Here is a 21172-nt window from a genome sequence, read left to right on the forward strand (position 1 = left end):
TCGTCCAACTTTAACATTTTGTAATTATTCTCAAAAACTCAATTTTTAACACCGATTAATTTATAATTTATTTCATTATAAAAATGAAAATTTTACAAAAAACATGATTCCAAACAGCACCTTTTAACATACCTTGTGACCCCACTTTCTTAGAAGCTTATGGCCGTAGGATCTACTTTCCGTGGAACGGGACTGTCCCTTTTTATATTTATTTTCTTTTATGGAACAGTACCTCTTCATTTATATCCCATAATTTATGATTTCTTCATAACACTCTACACCATAGTCTCCACCAAACCCTCCTCATTCTCTCCTATTTATTATTTTATATATATTTTTTATAATATTATATTTAATAAATACGCGTTACATGTACAAATTAATATCTAAATTTGTAATAGAAAATTCAATTCGCCAATCAATATATGTCCTGCTCTAAAAATAATTATTTGTCTGAAAATATTGAAAAAGCTCGTTAACTTTAAACATGTAATTAACATTTGTAACATTTTTTTCCAATAAATGCAGGATGAAAATGTTGGATTATCCTCTCACCAAAATCTACTTTAGACACTCGCATATAGTTTTCATTATTGTCTCTTATGAATATTGATGACCCCAAAATTCTTTATGGACTAAAAGCCCAAAAAACACCATCCACCATCCCAGTCAGTGATCAGCTAGCTGATCGATCATCAGGGAAACTAAGATGGTGGCTGATTACATAATTGTTACTCATTTAAGCATTTGAGTGATAATATTTATTTGGAAAAATTACATTTTTCTTTCCTAAAATTTGATGTAATTGCACATAAACCCCTTTATGATTTTAGAAATTACATCCAATACCCCTGATGTTTGTTTTTGTATAACAAATAAGTCCCTAATCGGAAAAAAAAATTATATTTACCCCTGATTGACTTATTACTAACTTATATCAGGCAGAATAGGTCTTTTTTTATTGAAAAAAAAATTACCCTTATATGTCTTCATGCGTTAATGCATGTAAGGGGGTTTATCTTCACGTTTATTAGGGTAGTTCAGTTCAAAGAGAATTATTTGACTTACAATAAGTCAGTAATAAGTCAATCAATGGTAACTATCAATTTTTGTTGTGTTTTATTTTTTGTTAATATAAACAAATTCAGTGAATTTGACCTATGGGAGGCTTACTTGTTAAATAGAAACAAATCTCAAAGGTACTAGATATAACTTTCCAAACCACTAGAGATTTACGTGTAATTACACAAAATCTTCATATTTATTTTGTAGGGTTAATCCTATTAATTTTAGAATTTATCTTAAAATTATCGGACCATTGTTGTATGATTAAAATCTAATACACAATAAATATAAAATTGTGTTCCAATATCACTTTATCACGAATCTAAGTCATCGTTGTATTCCCCAATTATCTCATAAAACAAAACTGATGCTCGTAATCCCTCAAAATGGGCGCAAGATATTCCGTTCCGTTAATAAGTCAGTTGATCTACATTTTGGTGTAAATAGGTTGTTTTATCATTACATGGTTCGTAATAAAAATCTATTTTTTTCATAAAAAAAAATGACGAGACTGAATTTATTATATCTTATTTATTGTTCGAATAATGTACAATTTCAAAAGTAATTTAAAATGCAATAATACTTATATGTAGTTTATTTAATACAATGGAAATTTATTTGAATAAATATTTTTTGCCATTGTTCGGTAAATATTGGACAGAGATAAACACGATTATTTGTAATAAAAATTATCTACAGGCACGAGTATAATTCATAATACGCGATTTATTTTAGGTATGTGCATAATTGTTTAAAATATTCAAAATAAAATATTTTATTTTTTTTATAGATAATGTTGATTGTGTCAATTTTTTCTCACAGCTCAGTAACTTTATCACCGTTGATTAGTAGTAGTAATAATCAGAGTGCTGTCGGGCCAGTTACAGCCTATGTGAACGCAAAAACAAAGTAATAGTCATATGCCCATGGATTTTCCCACCATATATAAAGAGGCGGTTGCTGTTCTAGAGAGAGAGAAGCATGAGCGAGTAGAGAGAGAAAGCGGGCAAAAGTACAAATGAAGAATGTGGGAGCGGTGTAGGTGTAGGTGTAGCAGCGACAAAAAGAGTGCAAACAAAAGGAGGCTTCTCTCTTCTTTGAAAAAACCCTAGCGGAGTTAAATTCCTGCCCAACCAATCGGAGTGAAGCGACCCTTTTGGCTCAAGATCTAGAAACAGTACTGCTTTCAATTTTTGTGGGTTTTGAGTAATAGGGCTGGTTGTTAAGAGAAGAAACAGAGGTGGGTTTTTTTGATAGGGTGCCGGAGGTTTTTGGGTTTTGAATTGGAAGGTTATTTTGCGAGGAATTTGAAGTGATTCGTGGTTAATTTTTTTGTGGGCATTGGGGAAGTCTAGGTTTGGTGGGAATTTGACGGTGTTGGTGGTAAATGCGCAAGACGGATGTGTGTTTTGGTTTTGAGGTTGAAGTGTTGAGGAAATATTTAAGCAAACAAGGCTTATTTTGATTGTAGAATCAGGGTTTTTTCGTCGCCTTAATATATGTTGTTATGTTTGATGTTGCTAGGCTACTATAGAATTGACTAATTTTGGTTTTTGGAAAAGTATCTGTGTTTGAAGAAAATGCTCTGTATCTGTGAGAACAAATTGGCGTCTAGTGGCAGTTGTTAGAATAATAGAGGTGCTAGCTTACCTCTTTTCTGCTTTAATTCGATTTGATTACACCATTTGAGATTTGCACTGGAGCGCTTGGGGCTACCCGGAGGTGTCGCTATGTCGTCCTTGAGTCGAGAACTGGTGTTCTTAATACTGCAGTTCTTGGACGAAGAGAAGTTCAAAGAAACTGTACATAAGTAAGTGCTTTGTTTGGTTTATGCCTTAGCTTGACATTGTTAATTTCATTTCATGATTGATTAATCAACCTCCCGTACAGTGCAATAAATTAAGTGGAAGTAAAGCAGTTATGCTCACCTTTTCTGGTATCAATGTTGTAAAATGAGCTTCAGCATGAATCTGCATTTGGTGATATCTTGGGGATATTGTTGCTAATTTTGAGCATGGAGCATTCATGTATAAGTATTTGCTTCATTTTGATCATTTAGTTGTTTCTTTAGCTAAATAAACGAAAAGCAAAAAGAATTTGGAAGTATATTATTTTATGGTTTGCAAGGAAAGTTAGTTGGCTTAATTGATGTAATACATTTAGGTTGGAGCAAGAATCTGGCTTTTTCTTCAATATGAAGTATTTCGAGGATCAAGTTCAAGCAGGTGAATGGGATGATGTTGAACGCTATTTAAGTGGATTTACAAAGGTTGAGGACAACCGCTATTCTATGAAAATTTTCTTTGAGATTAGAAAGCAGAAGTACCTTGAGGCTCTTGATAGGTATGATATATTTCAAAAATGCCATAAAATAAGTTCTGATTCTGTGCGTGCCTATTAAATATTTGTAGTTTACAACTGTGTAATTTTTTTCAGACAAGATCGAGCTAAAGCAGTTGAGATCCTTGTAAAGGATCTCAAGGTGTTTGCCTCCTTTAATGAAGATCTTTTCAAAGAAATCACTCAGCTATTGACTCTCGACAATTTTAGGTGGAAACTTTGGTGTTATTTATTTTCAGTTCTCAACCTAATTGCTGAATATTTTTGTATTTATTTAGTTTAATATTTCTAGGCAGAATGAGCAGCTCTCTAAATATGGGGACACAAAGTCAGCACGAAACATTATGCTAGTTGAACTTAAAAAGCTTATAGAGGCAAATCCATTGTTCCGTGACAAACTCACATTTCCTGCTTTCAAGGCTTCAAGATTAAGAACACTCATCAACCAAAGGTATGCACTAGCTTCCATATGTAATTATGTGATTTTATGTGCTAATCCTTTCATTTGAGATGTATATTGCTTGCTTATAATGGTATTGCTTTTGCTGTTATGTATTATTATTCAATCTTTGTTATGGTTAATCTTCTGGTGAACATTAGCATGACAAATTCTGTTTTCTGGAATTATCAGTCTTAACTGGCAGCATCAGCTTTGCAAGAATCCACGCCCAAATCCAGATATCAAAACACTTTTTACTGATCACACTTGTGCTTCAAGTAATGGCACACGTGTGGGTCCTCCTACTAATACCCCTCTTGCTGGACCGGTTCCTAAACCTGGTGTTTTTCCTCCTCTTGGAGGTCATGGTGTGAGTAGATTTTTGCTGTTCCCTGTAAATGAAGATCACATTCATTTGGAATCTCACTTTTTTAAACTTTCTTTTTGAAGCCTTTCCAGTCTGTTGTTTCTCCTCCTCCAAGTGCTATTGCAGGTTGGATGTCAAGTGCTAACCCGTCTATGCCTCATGCAGCTGTTGCTGCAGCTCCTCCTGGTCTTGTTCAGGCACCTAGTTCTGGTCAGTTGTTTGAACTCTTAGTTACAACCTATTGCTGTGTCCATAAATAATTGCCTTGTTGAAATATGTTTGATCCTTGTTAGTCTCAGCTCCATTTTTAAAACATCCAAGAACTCCCCCACTTGCTGGTCCTGGAATGGAGTATCAGACTGCTGATTCAGAGCATTTGATGAAACGTCTTAGAGCTGGACAGCCTGATGAGGTGACAGCAATATGAGCTCCATCGATTTGTTTGACCACATTTTCTGCTTTTAGGAGCATTGCTTGACTTCTGACATGGGATATACATACTGATGCATCTCCATATAATGACAAACTGTTATTTCTACTAGGTGTCATTTTCTGGTTCCACTCATGCGCCTAATATCTATTCACCAGATGACCTTCCCAAAACTGTTGTACGGAGTTTGAGTCAAGGATCAAATGTTATGAGCTTGGACTTCCATCCCCAACAACAAACTGTCCTTCTAGGTTGATTCTAGATTAACCTCTTTTACTTTTTCCCTTTAATCCTTAATCAGTCTTCATTTTGCTTCTCTTTGAACAGCTCTTAATCTGTATTGCTGGGATATTTTTCTACAAGATGAGCATAGAAATATTTCTATACAATGTCTTGATCGTGTGACTGACTCTAATCCTCATTGTAGTTGGAACAAATGTTGGTGATATTAGCATATGGGAGGTTGGTTCCCGAGAAAGGTTAGCACTTAAAACATTTAAGGTCTGGGAAATATCCGCTTGTTCAATGCCGTTCCAAGTGAGTACTATTTGTAATAATTGTTCTTAGCTCCTTATATATTTGAAAATTACCATATCATTTTCAAGTTTCACTTTGTTTTAGTAACTTTTGGAATTAATAAATGCCATTTGATTTTGCAGACAACTTTGGTTAAAGATGCCACCATATCTGTCAACAGATGTGTTTGGGGCCCAGATGGATCTATACTCGGTAAAGAAAATTGTCATGTTACCAAACAACAGTTAAGTTTATAGTTTTGCTTCAGTGTTGTCCAATTGTGGGTGATATTGGCCAAATCTTGCTTTTTCAAGGTGTTGCTTTTTCGAAGCATATTGTTCAGATATATACGTATAATCCAGCTGGAGAGTTAAGACAGCACTTAGAAGTGAGAATTACTTCAAAATTCTCTCTCTCTCTCTCTCTATATATATATATATGTATATCTCCCTGATGTTGATGTGGAGTTTCAAGTACTGATGACTTTTTCTGAATTGTAGGTTGATGCGCATACAGGTGGTGTTAATGACATTGCCTTCGCTCATCCTAATAAGCAGCTCTGCATTGTTACATGTGGAGATGACAAGACGATTAAGGTATCAGCAATATAGGCTTGATAAAGTCTTACGAAGTGGACTCTTACATGGGCTGCTGTGTTACAGGTATGGGATGCTGTTGCTGGGCGCAGGCTGTATACATTTGAAGGTCATGAAGCTCCTGTATACTCCGTCTGTCCTCACTATAAAGAGAATATTCAGGTAAATTATTAACATATGGCTTCTTGTTTTCTTCCCTATCAAGGTGTTTTTACAAATTCTGGATAAAGTTAATGTGCTTTATTTGGTGTAAGACATGAGAAAGGATAATCTGATTCTCTTTTTTCTGCAGTTTATATTCTCTACAGCAATTGATGGGAAAATAAAAGCGTGGCTTTATGATTCCTTGGGATCCAGAGTAGATTATGATGCCCCTGGACTTTGGTGCACGACAATGGCATATAGTGCTGATGGAACAAGGTGCTTTCAGAACCCTGCATTTATTCTTTATTGCTGAAAGTCAGCAGGAAAATGTCTTGATGAAAACTACTTCCATAAAGTCAAATTTCTATCTTAAAAGAGTTGAGGAATTCAGTAGGAGTGTGGAATATATACAGGGAGTTCATGGATTAGATTAAGAAATTCATTGGGAGCTACCCTCAAAGCATATTCTATAGTTGGATAAGATAAGATGTAATTCAAGAATCTCAGAACAGCCTGTGTGTGGAACAAAGACCTGATGTTACACTCCTTTCATTGTGACAGTAATCTTTCATTTCCGAATTTTCTTTGTTGTGGCACAAAAGGGGGCAGGGAGTACAAATTGGAATTTCTTTGGAGGAATTGGTATGCTTTGTTTCATAGTTCTTTAGTCAGCAAATTCAATAATTCTCTATCCTGAATTAACGTGTTATAAGTATACACAAAGAGCAGGGGACTGTAAAAGAGAACTGCTCTTTCTGAGCTTATGTTTTGTTTTATACTATCAAGGTTGTCCAGAGATGCTGTTTTTCATCTCCTTTGTCTTTTTTTTTTTTTCACTTTGAACATTGCGACATAGTACCTTCTGCATGAAAATCAGCGCTCAGGTTAAAATGCAGGGTGTCTTTCTACTTGTTTTTTCTTAGAAAAATTTATTGGCATATTCCTTTCAGACTCTTTTCTTGTGGAACCAGCAAAGAAGGTGAATCTCATCTTGTTGAGTGGAATGAAAGTGAAGGAGCCATTAAGAGAACATACTCTGGTTTTCGGAAGCGTTCTTTAGGAGTTGTGCAGTTTGACACAACAAAGAACCGTTTCTTAGCTGCCGGTGATGAGTTCCAGATAAAATTCTGGGACATGGATAATACCAACATGCTTACTTATACGGATGCCGATGGAGGACTTCCTGTTAGTATCTCTAGCACACGAGGCCAATTAGCTTGATGTTCTCATAATCCAGTTAAAATGAAGAAATCCTAAACAACTGTGTGATGCTTTCCTCGCAGGCAAGCCCCAGATTGAGATTTAATAAGGAAGGCTCATTGCTTGCTGTTACAACGAGTGACAATGGTATTAAGGTACTGGCAAATGCTGATGGGCAGCGCATGTTGAGAATGCTGGAGACCAGATCATTGGATGGTGCTCGTGGTCTTTCTGAAGCAGTAAACGTGAAAGTAAATTTTCTTTTTCTTTTATATTTTGGTGTCTTCATATTTTTCTTATACTTGGTTTCTGATTTCTCCTATACAACTTCTACCACAGCCTGCAATTGCTGGTGCATTAGGTCCTATTGCTAATGTTTCTGCTTCAGCATCTCCTGCTGTTGATCGTACTGATAGAATTCAACAACCAATGTCCCTTGGCAATCTGGTACTGTTTTCAGTTTCATTTAATTTGCTTCTCTAGATTTGTAAGTAGGTGGTTTCTAAAGTCTGTTAATCCTAATATTATTTGCTCATTGCATTTGAAAAATCACAGGCCACAATGGAAAGCAGCAGGGCAGCTGATGTAAAACCAAGGATTCTTGATACCACTGATAAACTCAAAAGCTGGAAGCTCCCTGAAATATCTGATTCATCTCAACTCAAGACTCTGAAGTTGCCTGACCCCCTTGTAGCTAGCAAAGTATGATATGCGGACGAGTTCTTGAATTCCTTTGTCTGAAAGATCTCAAACTTTGTCAATAGTGACTTGGTTCTTGTCTTGGTTACTGATGTTAAAGTTCAATTTCGAATGCATGTTATTGCATTTCCTTTTGAGAACTAACTTCAAGTTGTTAATACTGCTTGATACCTTTGCTTTCAAATGCCCATCCTCCTTTATGTGCGTTGGGTTAACCAGTAATTGTACTGTAGGTTGTGAGGTTACTCTACACAAATTCTGGGTTAGCGGTACTGGCGTTGGCTTCGAATGCTGTTCATAAGCTTTGGAAGTGGCAGCGCAATGAGCGCAATCCCTCTGGAAAGGTCTGACTTTCTGATTGATTTTCTCCATGACATAATGCAGTAGTATGTTAACTTCATTAAATCTAAAGGCTTTTTTTTTGTATTTTCAGTCTTCTGCATCTAGTGTGCCACAGTTATGGCAGCCTAATAATGGGGCTCTCATGTCTAATGACCTGAATGATGCAAAACCAAACGATGATTCAGTTGCATGTATTGCCTTGTCAAAAAATGATTCTTATGTGATGTCTGCTTCAGGGGGAAAGGTCTCCTTGTTCAACATGATGACTTTTAAGGTTTGAACATCTTTACATGAGATTCGATGACTTTGCTGGAGGATAACAATTATGATATGGTTTTACCAAATTTATGCTTCTGATATTTGAGAAATTAATGTCTTATTCCCGTTCAGGTCATGACAACTTTCATGCCACCCCCTCCTGCAGCAACTTATCTGGCGTTTCATCCTCAAGATAACAATATAATTGCAATTGGAATGGAGGATTCGACAATACAAATTTACAATGTCAGGGTTGACGAGGTAAGCTTTCTCCCCAATGATGGAGACCTTGGCTGTTTTTGATTCATAAAATAAATCTAGCTGCTGATCACATTATTAAGGCCTAATCAATGGGGTATAAGTTATTTCCACAATCTTATAGCGCCAATAGCCACAATATTTTTTCCTGTTAATTTCTGAGTCAATCATTGGTTCATCAATCATTGATTTGAAAAGGTATGAGATTTGGGTTTTTTGCACCACGCAATAGGTTAAAACCAAGCTCAAGGGTCACCAGACAAGAATCACAGGACTCGCATTTTCACAGAGTTTGAACATCCTGGTATCATCAGGAGCTGATGCACAGGCAAGTCTTGACCGGATCGAGATATTCTTTATCTATACATACGCATTTCTAGGTTAAAAGTTATCTTAGCCAGGTTTTACTTATCATTAATTTGTGCTATTTGTCGCTTATATCTTTGCTGCTCTATGCTGATTGTAGCTGTGTATCTGGAGCATTGATGGATGGGAGAAGAAGAAATCACGGCCTATCCAGGCTCCTCCTGGCCACCCAACTCCCCTGGTTGGAGAAACAAGAGTTCAGTTCCATAACAATCAATTGCATCTGCTGGTTGTTCATGAAAGCCAGATTGCAGTTTGTGATGCTCAACTTGAATGCTTGCGATCGGTGAGTCTCTTGCTTATTGCTTTTATCCTTCCAGATTACTTCGCAGCCAAAATTTTAAGGTTCATGCAGCATGTAGTTCTAATTTTTCCTTACAAAGAGGCAAAGTTGGCTGTTGTAGAATAGACAACTGTTTATTAGGGCAATGATATAGGAGCACTTTTCTCTTTAACAACACGAGCTTTTACAATGTTGGAATCATATTAGTTGATAAAAAGAGAACACTTGGCCGTCATTGCATTCAACTTTTTTCTTTTGGCAAGAAACGGCCGCGTTAAATGCACTTGTATTAATTCTATGTTTAGATGTCAACTAGATTCAAGGTCTCCCGTTGGATGATTCTTGAACTGTACTTTCTTCTTGCCATCACTATACATGATTTTTGCCAATCAAATACATGTGGGCGCAATTGAAAATTTACGTTAAACTGATTTAATCATGTGTGCATATCGATTACTTTATATGATTGAAAGCATATATCAGAAAGACAATACCTTAAGACTGTATTGTGAAATATTTGACTCTTGAGGCATTGTCTGGTCTGCAAGTCACCACAGCACACAAGTCTTGAGGACTTGAGCAAATACTCATTCAAGTCATAATACAATTGCAGTGGTATCCAAGGGATTCTCTCTCAGCGCCAATTTCAAGTGCTATATACTCATGTGATGGCGTGTCGATTTTTACTGGATTTTGTGATGGAGCTATTGGAATCTTTGATGCCGATAGCTTGAGCCTCCGATGTCGGATAGCACCATCTGCTTATATATCTTCTTCCATTTCCAGGTATGTAAACTGTGATGTTGTTACCCTAGAAAGTAGTTCTCTGTTGTTTCTTCTTCTGCTGCTTCTTTCAAATGCTCTGGAGCAGCAGTTAACCCCTGCCCAAATCTATTTGTGGAGTATCAAGTTCACACATCAGTGTCGCAGTATCACATCTAACCTATCATTATGCTTATCCGCTTCCTGCACAGTAAAACGTGTTCAAGCTAAAATCAAGTCGCATCAATCTTTACCTGTATCTGATTTGTGTTTGTTTTGTGAAATTGTGATATATTTCTAAGTTCTGACATTTGGATGAGAGCTAATTAAAAATGAGAAACTTTTTGTAAACCCCTTCCATCCCTCTCCTCCCTGACACAAGGAGATAGATTTACATAGTTTGAAGAAACAACAGGTTGTTTGGGACATCTCTATTTATTCTATTCTTCAGAATTTTCATATCAATAAAGGTCAACTACACATGTACTCCGTAACATGGGAGTTTATTATGAAAAATACCTCCTTGTTTATGAAATATTATGCTGATACATCTAGATTAAAGGTTTATGTCAATACCTACTGTAGCAAATGCATTAGAATTTTGAGTCAGTACCACCTCAATGTAGTGAGTTTTTGTTCAACTCTGACATCATCATCTCTTCTTGTGTAGCAACGGGGGTGCCTTCCCCGTGGTTATTGCAGCACATCCATCAGATCCAAATCAATTTGCACTTGGGATGAGCGACGGTGCAGTTCATGTAGTCGAGCCATCAGACGGTGAGACAAAGTGGGGTGGATCGACATCCCAAGATAATGGAGCTGTGCCTTCAATTCCTTCGAGCTCCGCTCTGAACAGTCAGCCATCAGAAACCCCTTCCAGGTGACATTTTGAGAGCACAACCAAATACTGAAAGTCATACACAGAGTTTTTCACAGGCTTTCCTGTTTAGCCTACTACTGTAAAGTCATTCATCCCTCTTCCTCGTCATCTTGCCCCTGTTTTCTTCCCGAGTAAAGCGAGGTGAGGGGTCTGCTGTATATTGTTGGTTAACCATGTCATGTATTTGGCTCACAGCTATAGTCGCATTTCATGGTCCATAATTTTTAGTTGGACTTGGTTCACGCTTTCTAGTTAAACTCATAACAGTTGCTAATACTAATCGTTTATTTTTATAGTGAATCGAGTTATAGTATTTTTTTAAAATTGACTTTTCGATCTATTCTACAATAAACTGCTATGTAATAATGTTCTTTATCGAGAAATGACTTTTGAATAAGAAAACGTGGTTTGAATTTAGCGAGAACAGGTGAGCGGGAGTAATTATTAGCTGTACCTGTGAAAAAGATGCTGTACAAATGTAGTGGTCGGTGGATGTGGCTCAGGCTCTAATGCCTATCCTACCTAAACCAGTAATATTTCCTGCTTACTTTTTATGTGCACTAAAGGTCTTCGTTTGGTTTTTGTTTTTAATTTTTCAATATTCTGAGCTGAGTTTTCATTTTTTGTATTGCTTTTTGCGTGAGAGAATACGTTTGGGTTTGTGGTTTTTTTATGAAAAGATCTTTGTGATAGAATGATAATGACGTTTTGTGCATAAAAAAGACAATAATTATTTGTTTGAAAATATGTAATAAAAATGGTCAATTAAACATCCCTTTTATATGTTTGTTTTTATAGAAACCATAAATTACGTACAAAAGCCCAATAGAATTATTTGTGATTATTATGCAAGTCTTTTTTTCTCTTTTTTAGGCAACATTATTACCTATGATGTGAAATCAATGGATTTTAATTAAAATCATAATAATGTATTTGGATAATTTTAAATGTATGGATACCATCCTTGAGAGTTGAGTGTATCAAAAAAAAAATCAACTGTTGTAGTGCTAATTTGCTGATTTGATATTCACCATTTTTTGGCGATAACATTGTTTGTGGTGTGAGATGTGAATATGAAGAAAAGTATTGTTTTTTTTATACTTTTGCTTGAGGGTGATGAGACATTATTTGAGGGGGTTGGAATTTAATATTTTTTTTTTCATTTTCCTATGTATTTCCCATCTTATTTTTTTGATTGACCAGTAATACACATAAATGTAATTATTCATTAAATTTACATCATCGAGTTTTTTCAACTTTCACCATTATTATATATATTTTTTATAGTATAATGATCATTTTATGATTCGGATAATAGATCTGGAGTGGTGTATGTATTTATATTTATATTGAGGAATAATTATATTCTTTTTTTTTGAAATTTGGTATAATTATACGTAAAACTCTGTGATTTGAGAAATTATATCTAATACTCTTAAGGTTTAATTCCGTCTAACAAATAAGTCTTTCCGTTAGTCAAAATTCACCAAATTTGCTGATATTAATAGAAAAATAAAAAAAAATATTTACCCGCAATTGACTTATTACTGACTTATTATTGCATATCAAATAACTCTTGTTATAATTGAATTATCCTCATATATCTTCACGTGTTAATGCATGTGAGGATGTATATTTTTATTGTTAGAAGGATAATTTAGTTTGAAAAAAATTTGTTTGACTTGCAATAAGTCAGTAATTGTGTCGAGTAAGAATAAATATTTTTCATTCATTTTTTCTTTTATTTTTATCAACTAATTTAGTGAATTTTGACTAATGAGTAACTTATTTATTAAATGCAAGTAAATTTTAAAAGTATTAAATATCATTTTTTAAATTATAAAAAATTTACATATAATTACTATAAATTTTAGGGAAAGAGAGTAATTATTTTTTATAATGATGAATGTAAAACGTGTGTTCTTAAATTAAAAGATACAGTTAAGATTAAATTATAAAATGTGAAGGGTCCCATCCCATGACTCCCATCGCATCCCCCAGGGCCAGGAGTGTTGTAAATTCCAGTCTCGGACAAGAAGTGGAGCGTCACTTCTTCACTTTCCAGCGTTGTTTTTACTTTTTATCTTTTTGCTTTACTCTGTAAATTCTGCACGCCCCTTTTCCTCTGATCTCTCACTCATCATTCCCTCTTCCGTCCCCGCATATCCAGTAAGAGATTCCGCTGATGAAGACACGGCAAGAACTTCAGCAGCAGCCATCCGCGTTGAGAAAATCCCCCAGGCTTTCTTCTGCTGTTTCTTCCACTCAACCTTCTGCGAAGCCGAAGCCCAGAACCAAACCCAGACCAGAAGATGCATGGGCCTTGTCATTGCACGTGGTGGAGCCGCAACCTTTGAAAATCTGCCCTCCTTCTCATGAAGAAGGTAATTCCTCTCGCAGATCGTCGCGATTTACTACTAACAAGTACAGAACTCCGTCCCCCAAAAGCACCAGAAGCAGCAGCAGACCCAAAGTGGTTACAGCACTGGTTTTATCTGAATTGAGGAGGTCTCCGAGGTTTTCTTCTTCATCATCTGCTCCGGCGTTGACTTTAAGGAGTGGCAAGAATTTGGGTTCCGGAGAAGCAGGGACCAAGAGACGGCGCCGTTCGGAGGATAAAGAAGCTGAGCCGCGGGTCGTGAAGAAGGCAAAAGAGGGTTCTAGTGATAGGAGTTTGAGGAGGTCTCTGAGGCTGAGTGGGGCCGGAAACGGAATTGCAAACCTTCAGCTTATTGCATTGCCGGAACCAGGTCCCAAATCTGTGTTGAGTGAGAAATCCTTAAGATCAAGAACTGTGTTAATGCATGTGGGAGATGAGAAAATTAATCGTAAGAAAAATGGTGGAGATTTCAGTGTAAATGAGAAGCACCTAAGGTCTCGTGTAATTAAGTGTGTTTTGGATGAATCGCCTGAAGCTTCAGAGAGAAGGGCCATCAGAAGTCCTCCTGGTGAGCTACCTTTAGAAATGGCGAATACTTTTACTGACAAGTGCGTAAGATCTAGAACTGTGAAAATGCATGTGGGAACCGGCGAAGAGAAGTCCGGGAAAAGTGCTTCCAAGAAAAGTAGCGGTGATTTCAGTGTAAATGGGAAGGACTCAGGATCTCGAGGAACAGCATATGCTTTGATTGAATTGCCCGAAACTTTGGAAATGCGGAATTTAAGGAGTAGCTTAAGGAAGTCTCCAAGGTTAAATCAGGAGGCGGCTGAAATCCGAAAACTTGAGATGCTTGAGTTGCCCGAGAAAAGCACTCTTTCAAGTGAGAAGTGCTTACGATCAAGAACTGTGAAAATGCATGTGGGAAACGAGAAAGAGAAGTCGGTGAAAATTGCTTCCAAGAAAAGTATTGGTGATTTCAGTGTGAACGGAAAGAACTTAAGATCTCAAGGAACAGCCTGTGCTTTGATTGAATTGCCCGAAAGTTCTGAAACAAGAAATTTAATGTGTAGGTTAAGGAGGTCTTCAGGGTTAAATCAGGAGGGGGGTGAAAGCCCAAAATTTGAGATGCTTGAGTTGCCTGATAAGAACACTGTTTCAGGCAAGAAATGCCTAAGGACAAGAACTGTAAAAAAGGAGTTGCAGAAAGAGAGGATGGAAAGAGATGCTTCTGTGAAAAGTGCTTCTAGTGCTATGTCAAGTGAGAAGTGCTTATCGTCTCTGAAATTAGAGTATGCTTCAGATCAATTTCCTGATACTTCTGAGGGACGGGATAAGGGGAAATATGATCTGGAGCCAGAGGTGATGAGTGAGAAGTGCTTAAGGTCTAGGAAAATTCAGTTTAGAGTAACTGAGGATGATAATGGTGAGAAAACTGACGCAATTTTAAAGCAGCATGCTTCCAAGGATGAATGTAAAGCAAAGAACACAATAGAATCAGACAAAAAGGAGAAGGGCACTCAATGTTGTTTTCTCGGAGACCCAATTCCGCAAGAAGAGGCTGATCAAAGGTGGCAGTGGCGGTATGAGTTGAAGGTGATTGTTCACTCACATTACTCTCAGAGCAATATACTGATATCCAATTATCCATTGCATTTCATTGGCATTTTGCTAGTTAGCATGTTCAGAAGTCAGAAACTATAGATAACCATTCCACATTGCAATAGTTTTTCTGTTTACTGCTGGGTTTGTTTGCTTCAAAGTGCATCATTGTTGCTTTTATTGTTTCCCTTGCATGCATATACTAATAGTATGGGGAAGTGGGAATGAGGTTGTGTCAACAATCTATTGAAGTCATGTATTTTGTGGTCATTTGTGATATTTGTATGCACAACTCTCTAAATATATGTAGATATGGATGCTACCTGACGTCAGGTCCTTGTGATAGTTACCATGTTGTGTTTTAAATAAAATTCTTATATTGGTGAACGTGATTGCTGACAAGTTATACACACTGAGAAAATCATTTTTTTCCGCCGAGATATATCTGTTTGGATATTTCAAAAGGCTTCTCCAATCAATGCCATCCTTGTTTGTATACTCTTAAAAATCTTTGATTTTGCTCAATAGTGGGAACCCCCATCGCACTGACGAGCTCACTTCACCATGGCATAAGCGTGATTTCTTACTCATCGTCGAAGAGTTGTTTATTTCTACCTCTTATTGCACTTTACCAGCCCATCAGAATTATGAAGCAAATGAGACTACAGTTTCTGACTTCAATTAATTTTGGGCTCTGCAGAGTAAAAAAAGGGGTCAAAGCTGGAAATTAAAGTGAGTGAACTATGAAAGTATCATTCTGGGGTAACATATTGGGGCACTAATCCTCTGTGTTTCACATTTTCAAGTATTTATGCATTCTTATAGTTTGCATATTCATTGCTGCAGTGCTGGTGAGGAAGATGAAATCATACTGAATGTGGATTGTCATTATGCTCAAGCTAAAGTTGGTAGCTGTGTTCTGAATATTGGGGATTGTGTATATGTGAAGGTAATTTTGATTCAGTTTTTGCATTTTGTTAAATGAGCTAAGAATCATGGCGCTGTTAAAAAAAAAAAAAGATGTGTTTCCTTTCTTATTCTCTTGTTGTCCTTTGCTTTACATTCATGTCTTGGATTTAATAAGGGTAATAATTGTGATGCCCTTATAACCAATCCATGCTCCTTACAAACAAAAGAGTAATAGTAATAGAATGGAAAAATATATGAACTCATATATTCAGGTGGTGTGGCTCAACAAAGTCTTTTGGTACTGGCAAAAATTGAACCCACTATAGTTGAGAGTATGATGATTGCTCCTGTTCCTCTTATATTTTCACATCCTCTGAACTCTGCGCTCCCTTAAATATAATTGGAATTGTTCAAAGAATAGCTTCAAGAATTTAAGCAAAAGTTGGTCAAATGTCACACGGAAAGCCTCTTTGGTCCGGCTGCAATGCTTTTACAAACTGAAATTGATGTTCCTCACAAAATGAACCGCCTTACCCTTCCTAATAATGTATATATGTCAATGGACTGGACTATTATCTCTTATGATTGCCATTCCTGACCTAACTTTTCCTAATGTTCTTTTTTCTCAACCATATACATTCCGTCTCATGGATTCCAGTTAAGTTCTAAAGCCATAATAATGGTCAAGTTTCTTGTTTGGTTTGATTATTAAATAGTTAAATTTGTAGCCAACAATGTGTGATTAACAATCACTCATCTGGCTATGCTTTTACATTGCAAGATTGATGTCCTAGCAATTCCTTCAGGGTGAGGGAAAGAAGAAACATGTTGGAAGGATCTTGGAATTTTTCAAAACAATGGAGGGTGAAGAATACTTTAGGGTTCAATGGTTTTTCAGGGCTGAAGATACGGTTGGTACAGTGTGATCTGTTTCTTGTTTGGTTGATTTTATTTGTTCCGTTGTATTCTTACCTTTTAATCTATCTTTCCGATGGATTTTCTTTTCATCAGGTTTTAAAAGATGCTGCTTTGGTGCATGACAAGAGACGTTTATTCTACTCCACCTTACTGAATGACAACCCATTAGATTGCATCATTTCAAAAGTCAATGTTGTAAAAGTGCCACCTGCGGTATGCTACTCTTCAAGATGTCTGAACGTAGATTTTTCTCTAAATTATGTGCTTTAACGACTATAACAGTGAGAAACCATCTCCTGGCTGGTTAAACTTTCCTTTAAATTTTTGTTACTACAGATCAACTGGCCTTTCTTCCCACCCATTTTCTCCTTTTTATCTCTTTATGGTTATTGTGCTATCTTATTCCTTATGTTTTACCTTGCTGCAACTTTTGCTTCATTTTGCAACCTCCTTATAGTTTATTTTTGTCTAAAATGTAGCTATGCCTAAAATCAAACCCCGTTGCATCAGCTGCTTTTTATTACGATATGGAGTATTGTGTGGAATATTCAACATTTCGTACCTTGAGAACAGGTTAGTAGTTTGCTATGGAGCTTTCTTTTTTTTCCCCTCGTTGAATAGTTGCTGCTTCTTATAAAAAGAGTTGAGGTTTTTATCTGTAGTTGCATATTAAATCTCCCTATATCAACTCCAGAAATGGTCTGAGTTTGTAATACAGCTAAGCTTTACCATTCAAGCTTGCAACTTTTTTGTTGCATCAGTTTTTGGGTAAAGTATTGAAGCTCAAATTGGCAAGTCAATTGTATGTTTGGCATTCTGTTAAAAAGTAACCAAGTAGCAATTCCTCTAATATTTAGACCGAGCTTGGACTTGAGCTCAAGTTTGTAGTAATCTTAGTTGTTGCTCAACAGTGCAATGAAGGTAAATCTATTTAATCTCAATGGTCCAAAGCAAACAAATGGTATACAGACTTTTAGTTTTTGAGGCATCTCGATGGCTTTTTGTTAAATGCATTCAATACTTTCATGTGCACAATGTGGTAAATTTCAAAACCGTTACCCTCTAGTTTTACACTCTCATTCAAAAGTTGTTCAAGAATTGTTAAATGCAGCTGCATTCTGATGCTCCTGTAAACTTTGATTACCCCACTTCATTTATGCTATATTACATAACAACGGCAAATACTTGTGCTTGACTGAAATTTATGTTACTTGGTGACTTGCTTGTTAATTTTCCATTTCAACTATATTTCAGAAATGTCTACAGAGAGTCGATCATTCTTGTCGAGTCCAAAGCATTCTGATGACAAACCAATTACTTTGACACCCCTGGAGGTTTTGCCGAATGACGAGTCTTTGAAACCAGAATTAGCATTACTAGATCTATACTCTGGATGTGGTGGAATGTCAACTGGATTATGTATTGGTGCGAAGCTTTCTAGTGTAAATCTTGTGACGGTATTGATGAATTTTTTACTTTCATTATATGTAGTATCTTTAATCTTCTATTTATTTACTGATCAAGGAAAACTCGCTTTGTTCCTTTATTTTCAGAAATGGGCAGTTGATTACAATAGCTCTGCATGTGAAAGTTTGAAACTGAACCATCCAGAAACCCAAGTGAGTTATTTCTCCTGCACTAATGCACCTACTAAGTTTTTTTCTGGTCACTAGTAAAGGTATAGCAAATCTTAACTGAATTTTTGCAACAGGTTAGGAATTCATCTGCCGAGGATTTTCTGGAGCTATTAAGGCAATGGGAGAAATTGTGTAAGTTGTATGTGTGCGATTTAGAAAGAACACTCAAATGTGAATTGGAGAGTCCTTCTGAAGCTGAAGGCTATGCCACCCAATTGGATGGAGAGGTCTCTTCCGGAGAATATGAGGTCTCCTGTCTAGTCGATATTTGTTATGGTGATCCTAGCGATAGTGGAAAATGTGGGCTACACTTCAAGGTACTAATCAGAAAGTTCTCATATTGAGCTATCGACCATGGATGTACTTCGCTACCAACTGGTTTAATTTTTACCTAAATATGTTTCAAGTATTTCATGCATTCATTGCTTGATTACTGATAAAGGAAGAGGATATCTTTTGTATGCTTACTCTAGCCGCAGTTATTTTCTGGGATTTTGGTACCTTTGAAGTAAAATCAACAGTATATCAGATGGTACGGATGAATGATTTTCTTGTTTAAAGAGTGTGAAACAATCAGTGTGGTCTAAAGGAATCAACCTTTAGGTCATTGGTTCCAATCCTCTTCTTCATAGGGGGCTGAACTCACCGATTTCTCTGTAGAACGTGTCAACCATGGAGTCATGTTTGTAACGAAATTGCTCTATACATCTTTTGGGAGACGGGAATCTTTTGTTATTACGTGATTTGCGTAGTTTAAACTTCAAGAAGGTACTCCTCCCTCAAGTTACTTTGTGAATTTGTTGAGGTACGCCTCCTGAGTGATCCAAATATGCTCGTGCTACTCTTTTATTGGGTTCCTTCACCCTCATAGAAGTAGATAAACATTCAATTTTATTATTTTTCTCGAACCACCAGTTTGGTCAAAGTTTTATCTCTGAGAGTATTTCTTGAAGGTTCGCTGGAAGGGGTATGGTCCAGATGATGATACATGGGAATCGATCGAAGGATTGAGGTGAGACTCTAAAACCACACAAACCAGCCGTAGTACTTATGCTAACTCATACTTTTGTAACTTGTTCATGTATATTTTTCCAGTAATTGCCAAGAGCGGATAGAGGAATTTGTTAGGAAGGGATTTAAGTCTAAAATCCTACCTTTCCCTGTGAGTACATTTTTTCCCATCAAATACCAACCGGAGGTCGTTGATTTATTGTACTCTGTCGCTAACCAACTTAATTATCAAAATATTCCAGGGTGATGTTGATGTCATTTGTGGGGGCCCTCCATGTCAGGGCATTAGCGGCTATAACCGCTTCAGAAACTTCGATTCCCCGTTGTCTGATGAAAGAAACCGCCAAATCATTGTCTTCATGGATATAGTGGAGTTCTTAAAGCCCAAGTATGTCTTGATGGAAAATGTGGTTGACATCATCAGGTTCGATAAAGCCTCTCTTGGAAGATACGCTTTAAGTCGTTTGGTGAACATGAATTACCAAGCAAGGCTAGGCACCATCGCCTCTGGTTGTTATGGTCTGCCACAATTTCGTTTGCGTGTTTTCATTTGGGGTGCACATCCTAGTCAAATCTTGCCCCAGTTCCCCCTTCCGACTCACGACGTTGTTGTCAGATATTGGCCTCCACCAGAATTTGAGAGAAATGTTGTTGCTTATGATGAAGGCCAACCTCGATCACTTGAAGAAGTCCTCGTTCTCCGCGATGCAATTTCTGATCTCCCAGCTGTTAGAAACGATGAAATCCGTGAGGAAATGGCATATGAAAAGCCTCCAGAAACCGAGTTCCAAGCCTACATAAGATCCAGCAAAGATGAAATGATGCGCCTTGTGTCAACCAGTGATTCACAAACAAAAGTTTCTGTTTTATACGACCATAGGCCTTTACAGTTGTCTGAGCATGATTACTTGCGTGTTTGTCAAGTCCCACACCAAAAAGGAGCCAATTTCAGGGACTTCCCTGGACTTGTCGTCGGAGAAGATAACGTGGTTCGTCGCGATCCAACCAAAGAGCCAGTGATGCTACCAACAGGAAGGCCACTTGTTCCAGACTGTGTATTAAGTTTTAAACAAGGGAAGTCGAAAAATCCATATGCAAGATTATGGTGGGACGAAACGGTATCGACAGTAGTGACCTTTCCCCATGTTCGTTCGCAGGCAGTTTTACATCCTGAGCAGGACAGACTTCTCACTATACGCGAATATGCTAGATTGCAGGGATTCCCAGATTTTTACAGATTTTGCGGAACAATTAAAGAAAGGTACTGTCAGATAGGGAATGCCGTGTCTATTCCAGTGGCACGAGCCTTGGGATATGCTCTTGGAATGGCATACCGGAAGGTAATTGGAGGTGAGCCGCTTATGACATTGCCACCTGAGTTCTCTGACCACGGGCCTACGGTTGATGAAACGGTTGTCTAAAGGAGGTAAACCAAAATTCATTGTAGCTTATGCTAGTTGACATGGTGCAAATTTCTCATCATGCGACATTTGTTGTACATGTATGTATGTTATTAGGACCATTTTCATTTCTCTGATCATTGAACTGAATGATGTGTTAAATGTCTATTAACTTATAAAGCAACATTACATAGACAGACACATTGAGGAAAATGATGATGTTGCTTTATCGCAAAAATTCTTGGTAAGTTTGGGATCTTAAATCCCAAGATAATCACACCCATTTATGTGTCAATCCCATTAAAAGGAAAGGCGTGATTTCTCGATGTTGGCACCAAGAATGACCCATTGATCGTAAACAACTTTGGATGCC

General features: G+C 37.0%; 2 protein-coding genes across 6 annotated transcripts; both read left to right on the forward strand.

Annotated features, from left to right (window-relative positions):
• Window positions 1-1994: 1994 nt before the first annotated feature.
• On the forward strand, window positions 1995-11245 carry LOC105172731 (protein TOPLESS-RELATED PROTEIN 2). Of its 5 annotated transcripts, none has more exons than XM_011094290.3 (25): window positions 1995-2875; window positions 3229-3408; window positions 3502-3615; window positions 3698-3856; window positions 4037-4214; window positions 4304-4421; window positions 4505-4623; window positions 4754-4892; window positions 5069-5178; window positions 5301-5370; window positions 5472-5545; window positions 5658-5753; window positions 5820-5915; window positions 6046-6173; window positions 6848-7082; window positions 7181-7348; window positions 7437-7544; window positions 7653-7799; window positions 8030-8140; window positions 8230-8412; window positions 8529-8657; window positions 8887-8982; window positions 9121-9306; window positions 9917-10089; window positions 10736-11245. In XM_011094290.3, the coding sequence occupies exons 1-25, from the start codon at window positions 2796-2798 to the stop codon at window positions 10947-10949; spliced, it is 3411 nt and encodes a 1136-aa protein (XP_011092592.1). In that variant the 5' UTR covers window positions 1995-2795; the 3' UTR covers window positions 10950-11245. The 5 variants fall into 5 exon arrangements, with proteins under 5 accessions (XP_011092592.1, XP_020552869.1, XP_011092590.1 ...); XM_020697210.2 differs by having other exon boundaries at window positions 4511-4623; XM_011094288.3 differs by having other exon boundaries at window positions 1996-2875; window positions 4295-4421.
• A 1729-nt stretch (window positions 11246-12974) lies between these two features.
• LOC105172733 (DNA (cytosine-5)-methyltransferase CMT3) lies at window positions 12975-21172 on the forward strand. Its single transcript, XM_011094291.3, has 12 exons — window positions 12975-14918; window positions 15625-15656; window positions 15771-15873; window positions 16640-16744; window positions 16845-16964; window positions 17231-17324; window positions 18006-18208; window positions 18305-18370; window positions 18463-18705; window positions 19342-19400; window positions 19484-19550; window positions 19642-21172. The coding sequence occupies exons 1-12, from the start codon at window positions 13131-13133 to the stop codon at window positions 20818-20820; spliced, it is 4059 nt and encodes a 1352-aa protein (XP_011092593.1). The 5' UTR covers window positions 12975-13130; the 3' UTR covers window positions 20821-21172.

The sequence above is a fragment of the Sesamum indicum genome, linkage group LG6, assembly GCF_026168435.1.
Source record: "Sesamum indicum cultivar Baizhima isolate 11 linkage group LG6, ASM2616843v1, whole genome shotgun sequence".
In the NCBI taxonomy this organism is placed as follows: domain Eukaryota; kingdom Viridiplantae; phylum Streptophyta; class Magnoliopsida; order Lamiales; family Pedaliaceae; genus Sesamum; species Sesamum indicum.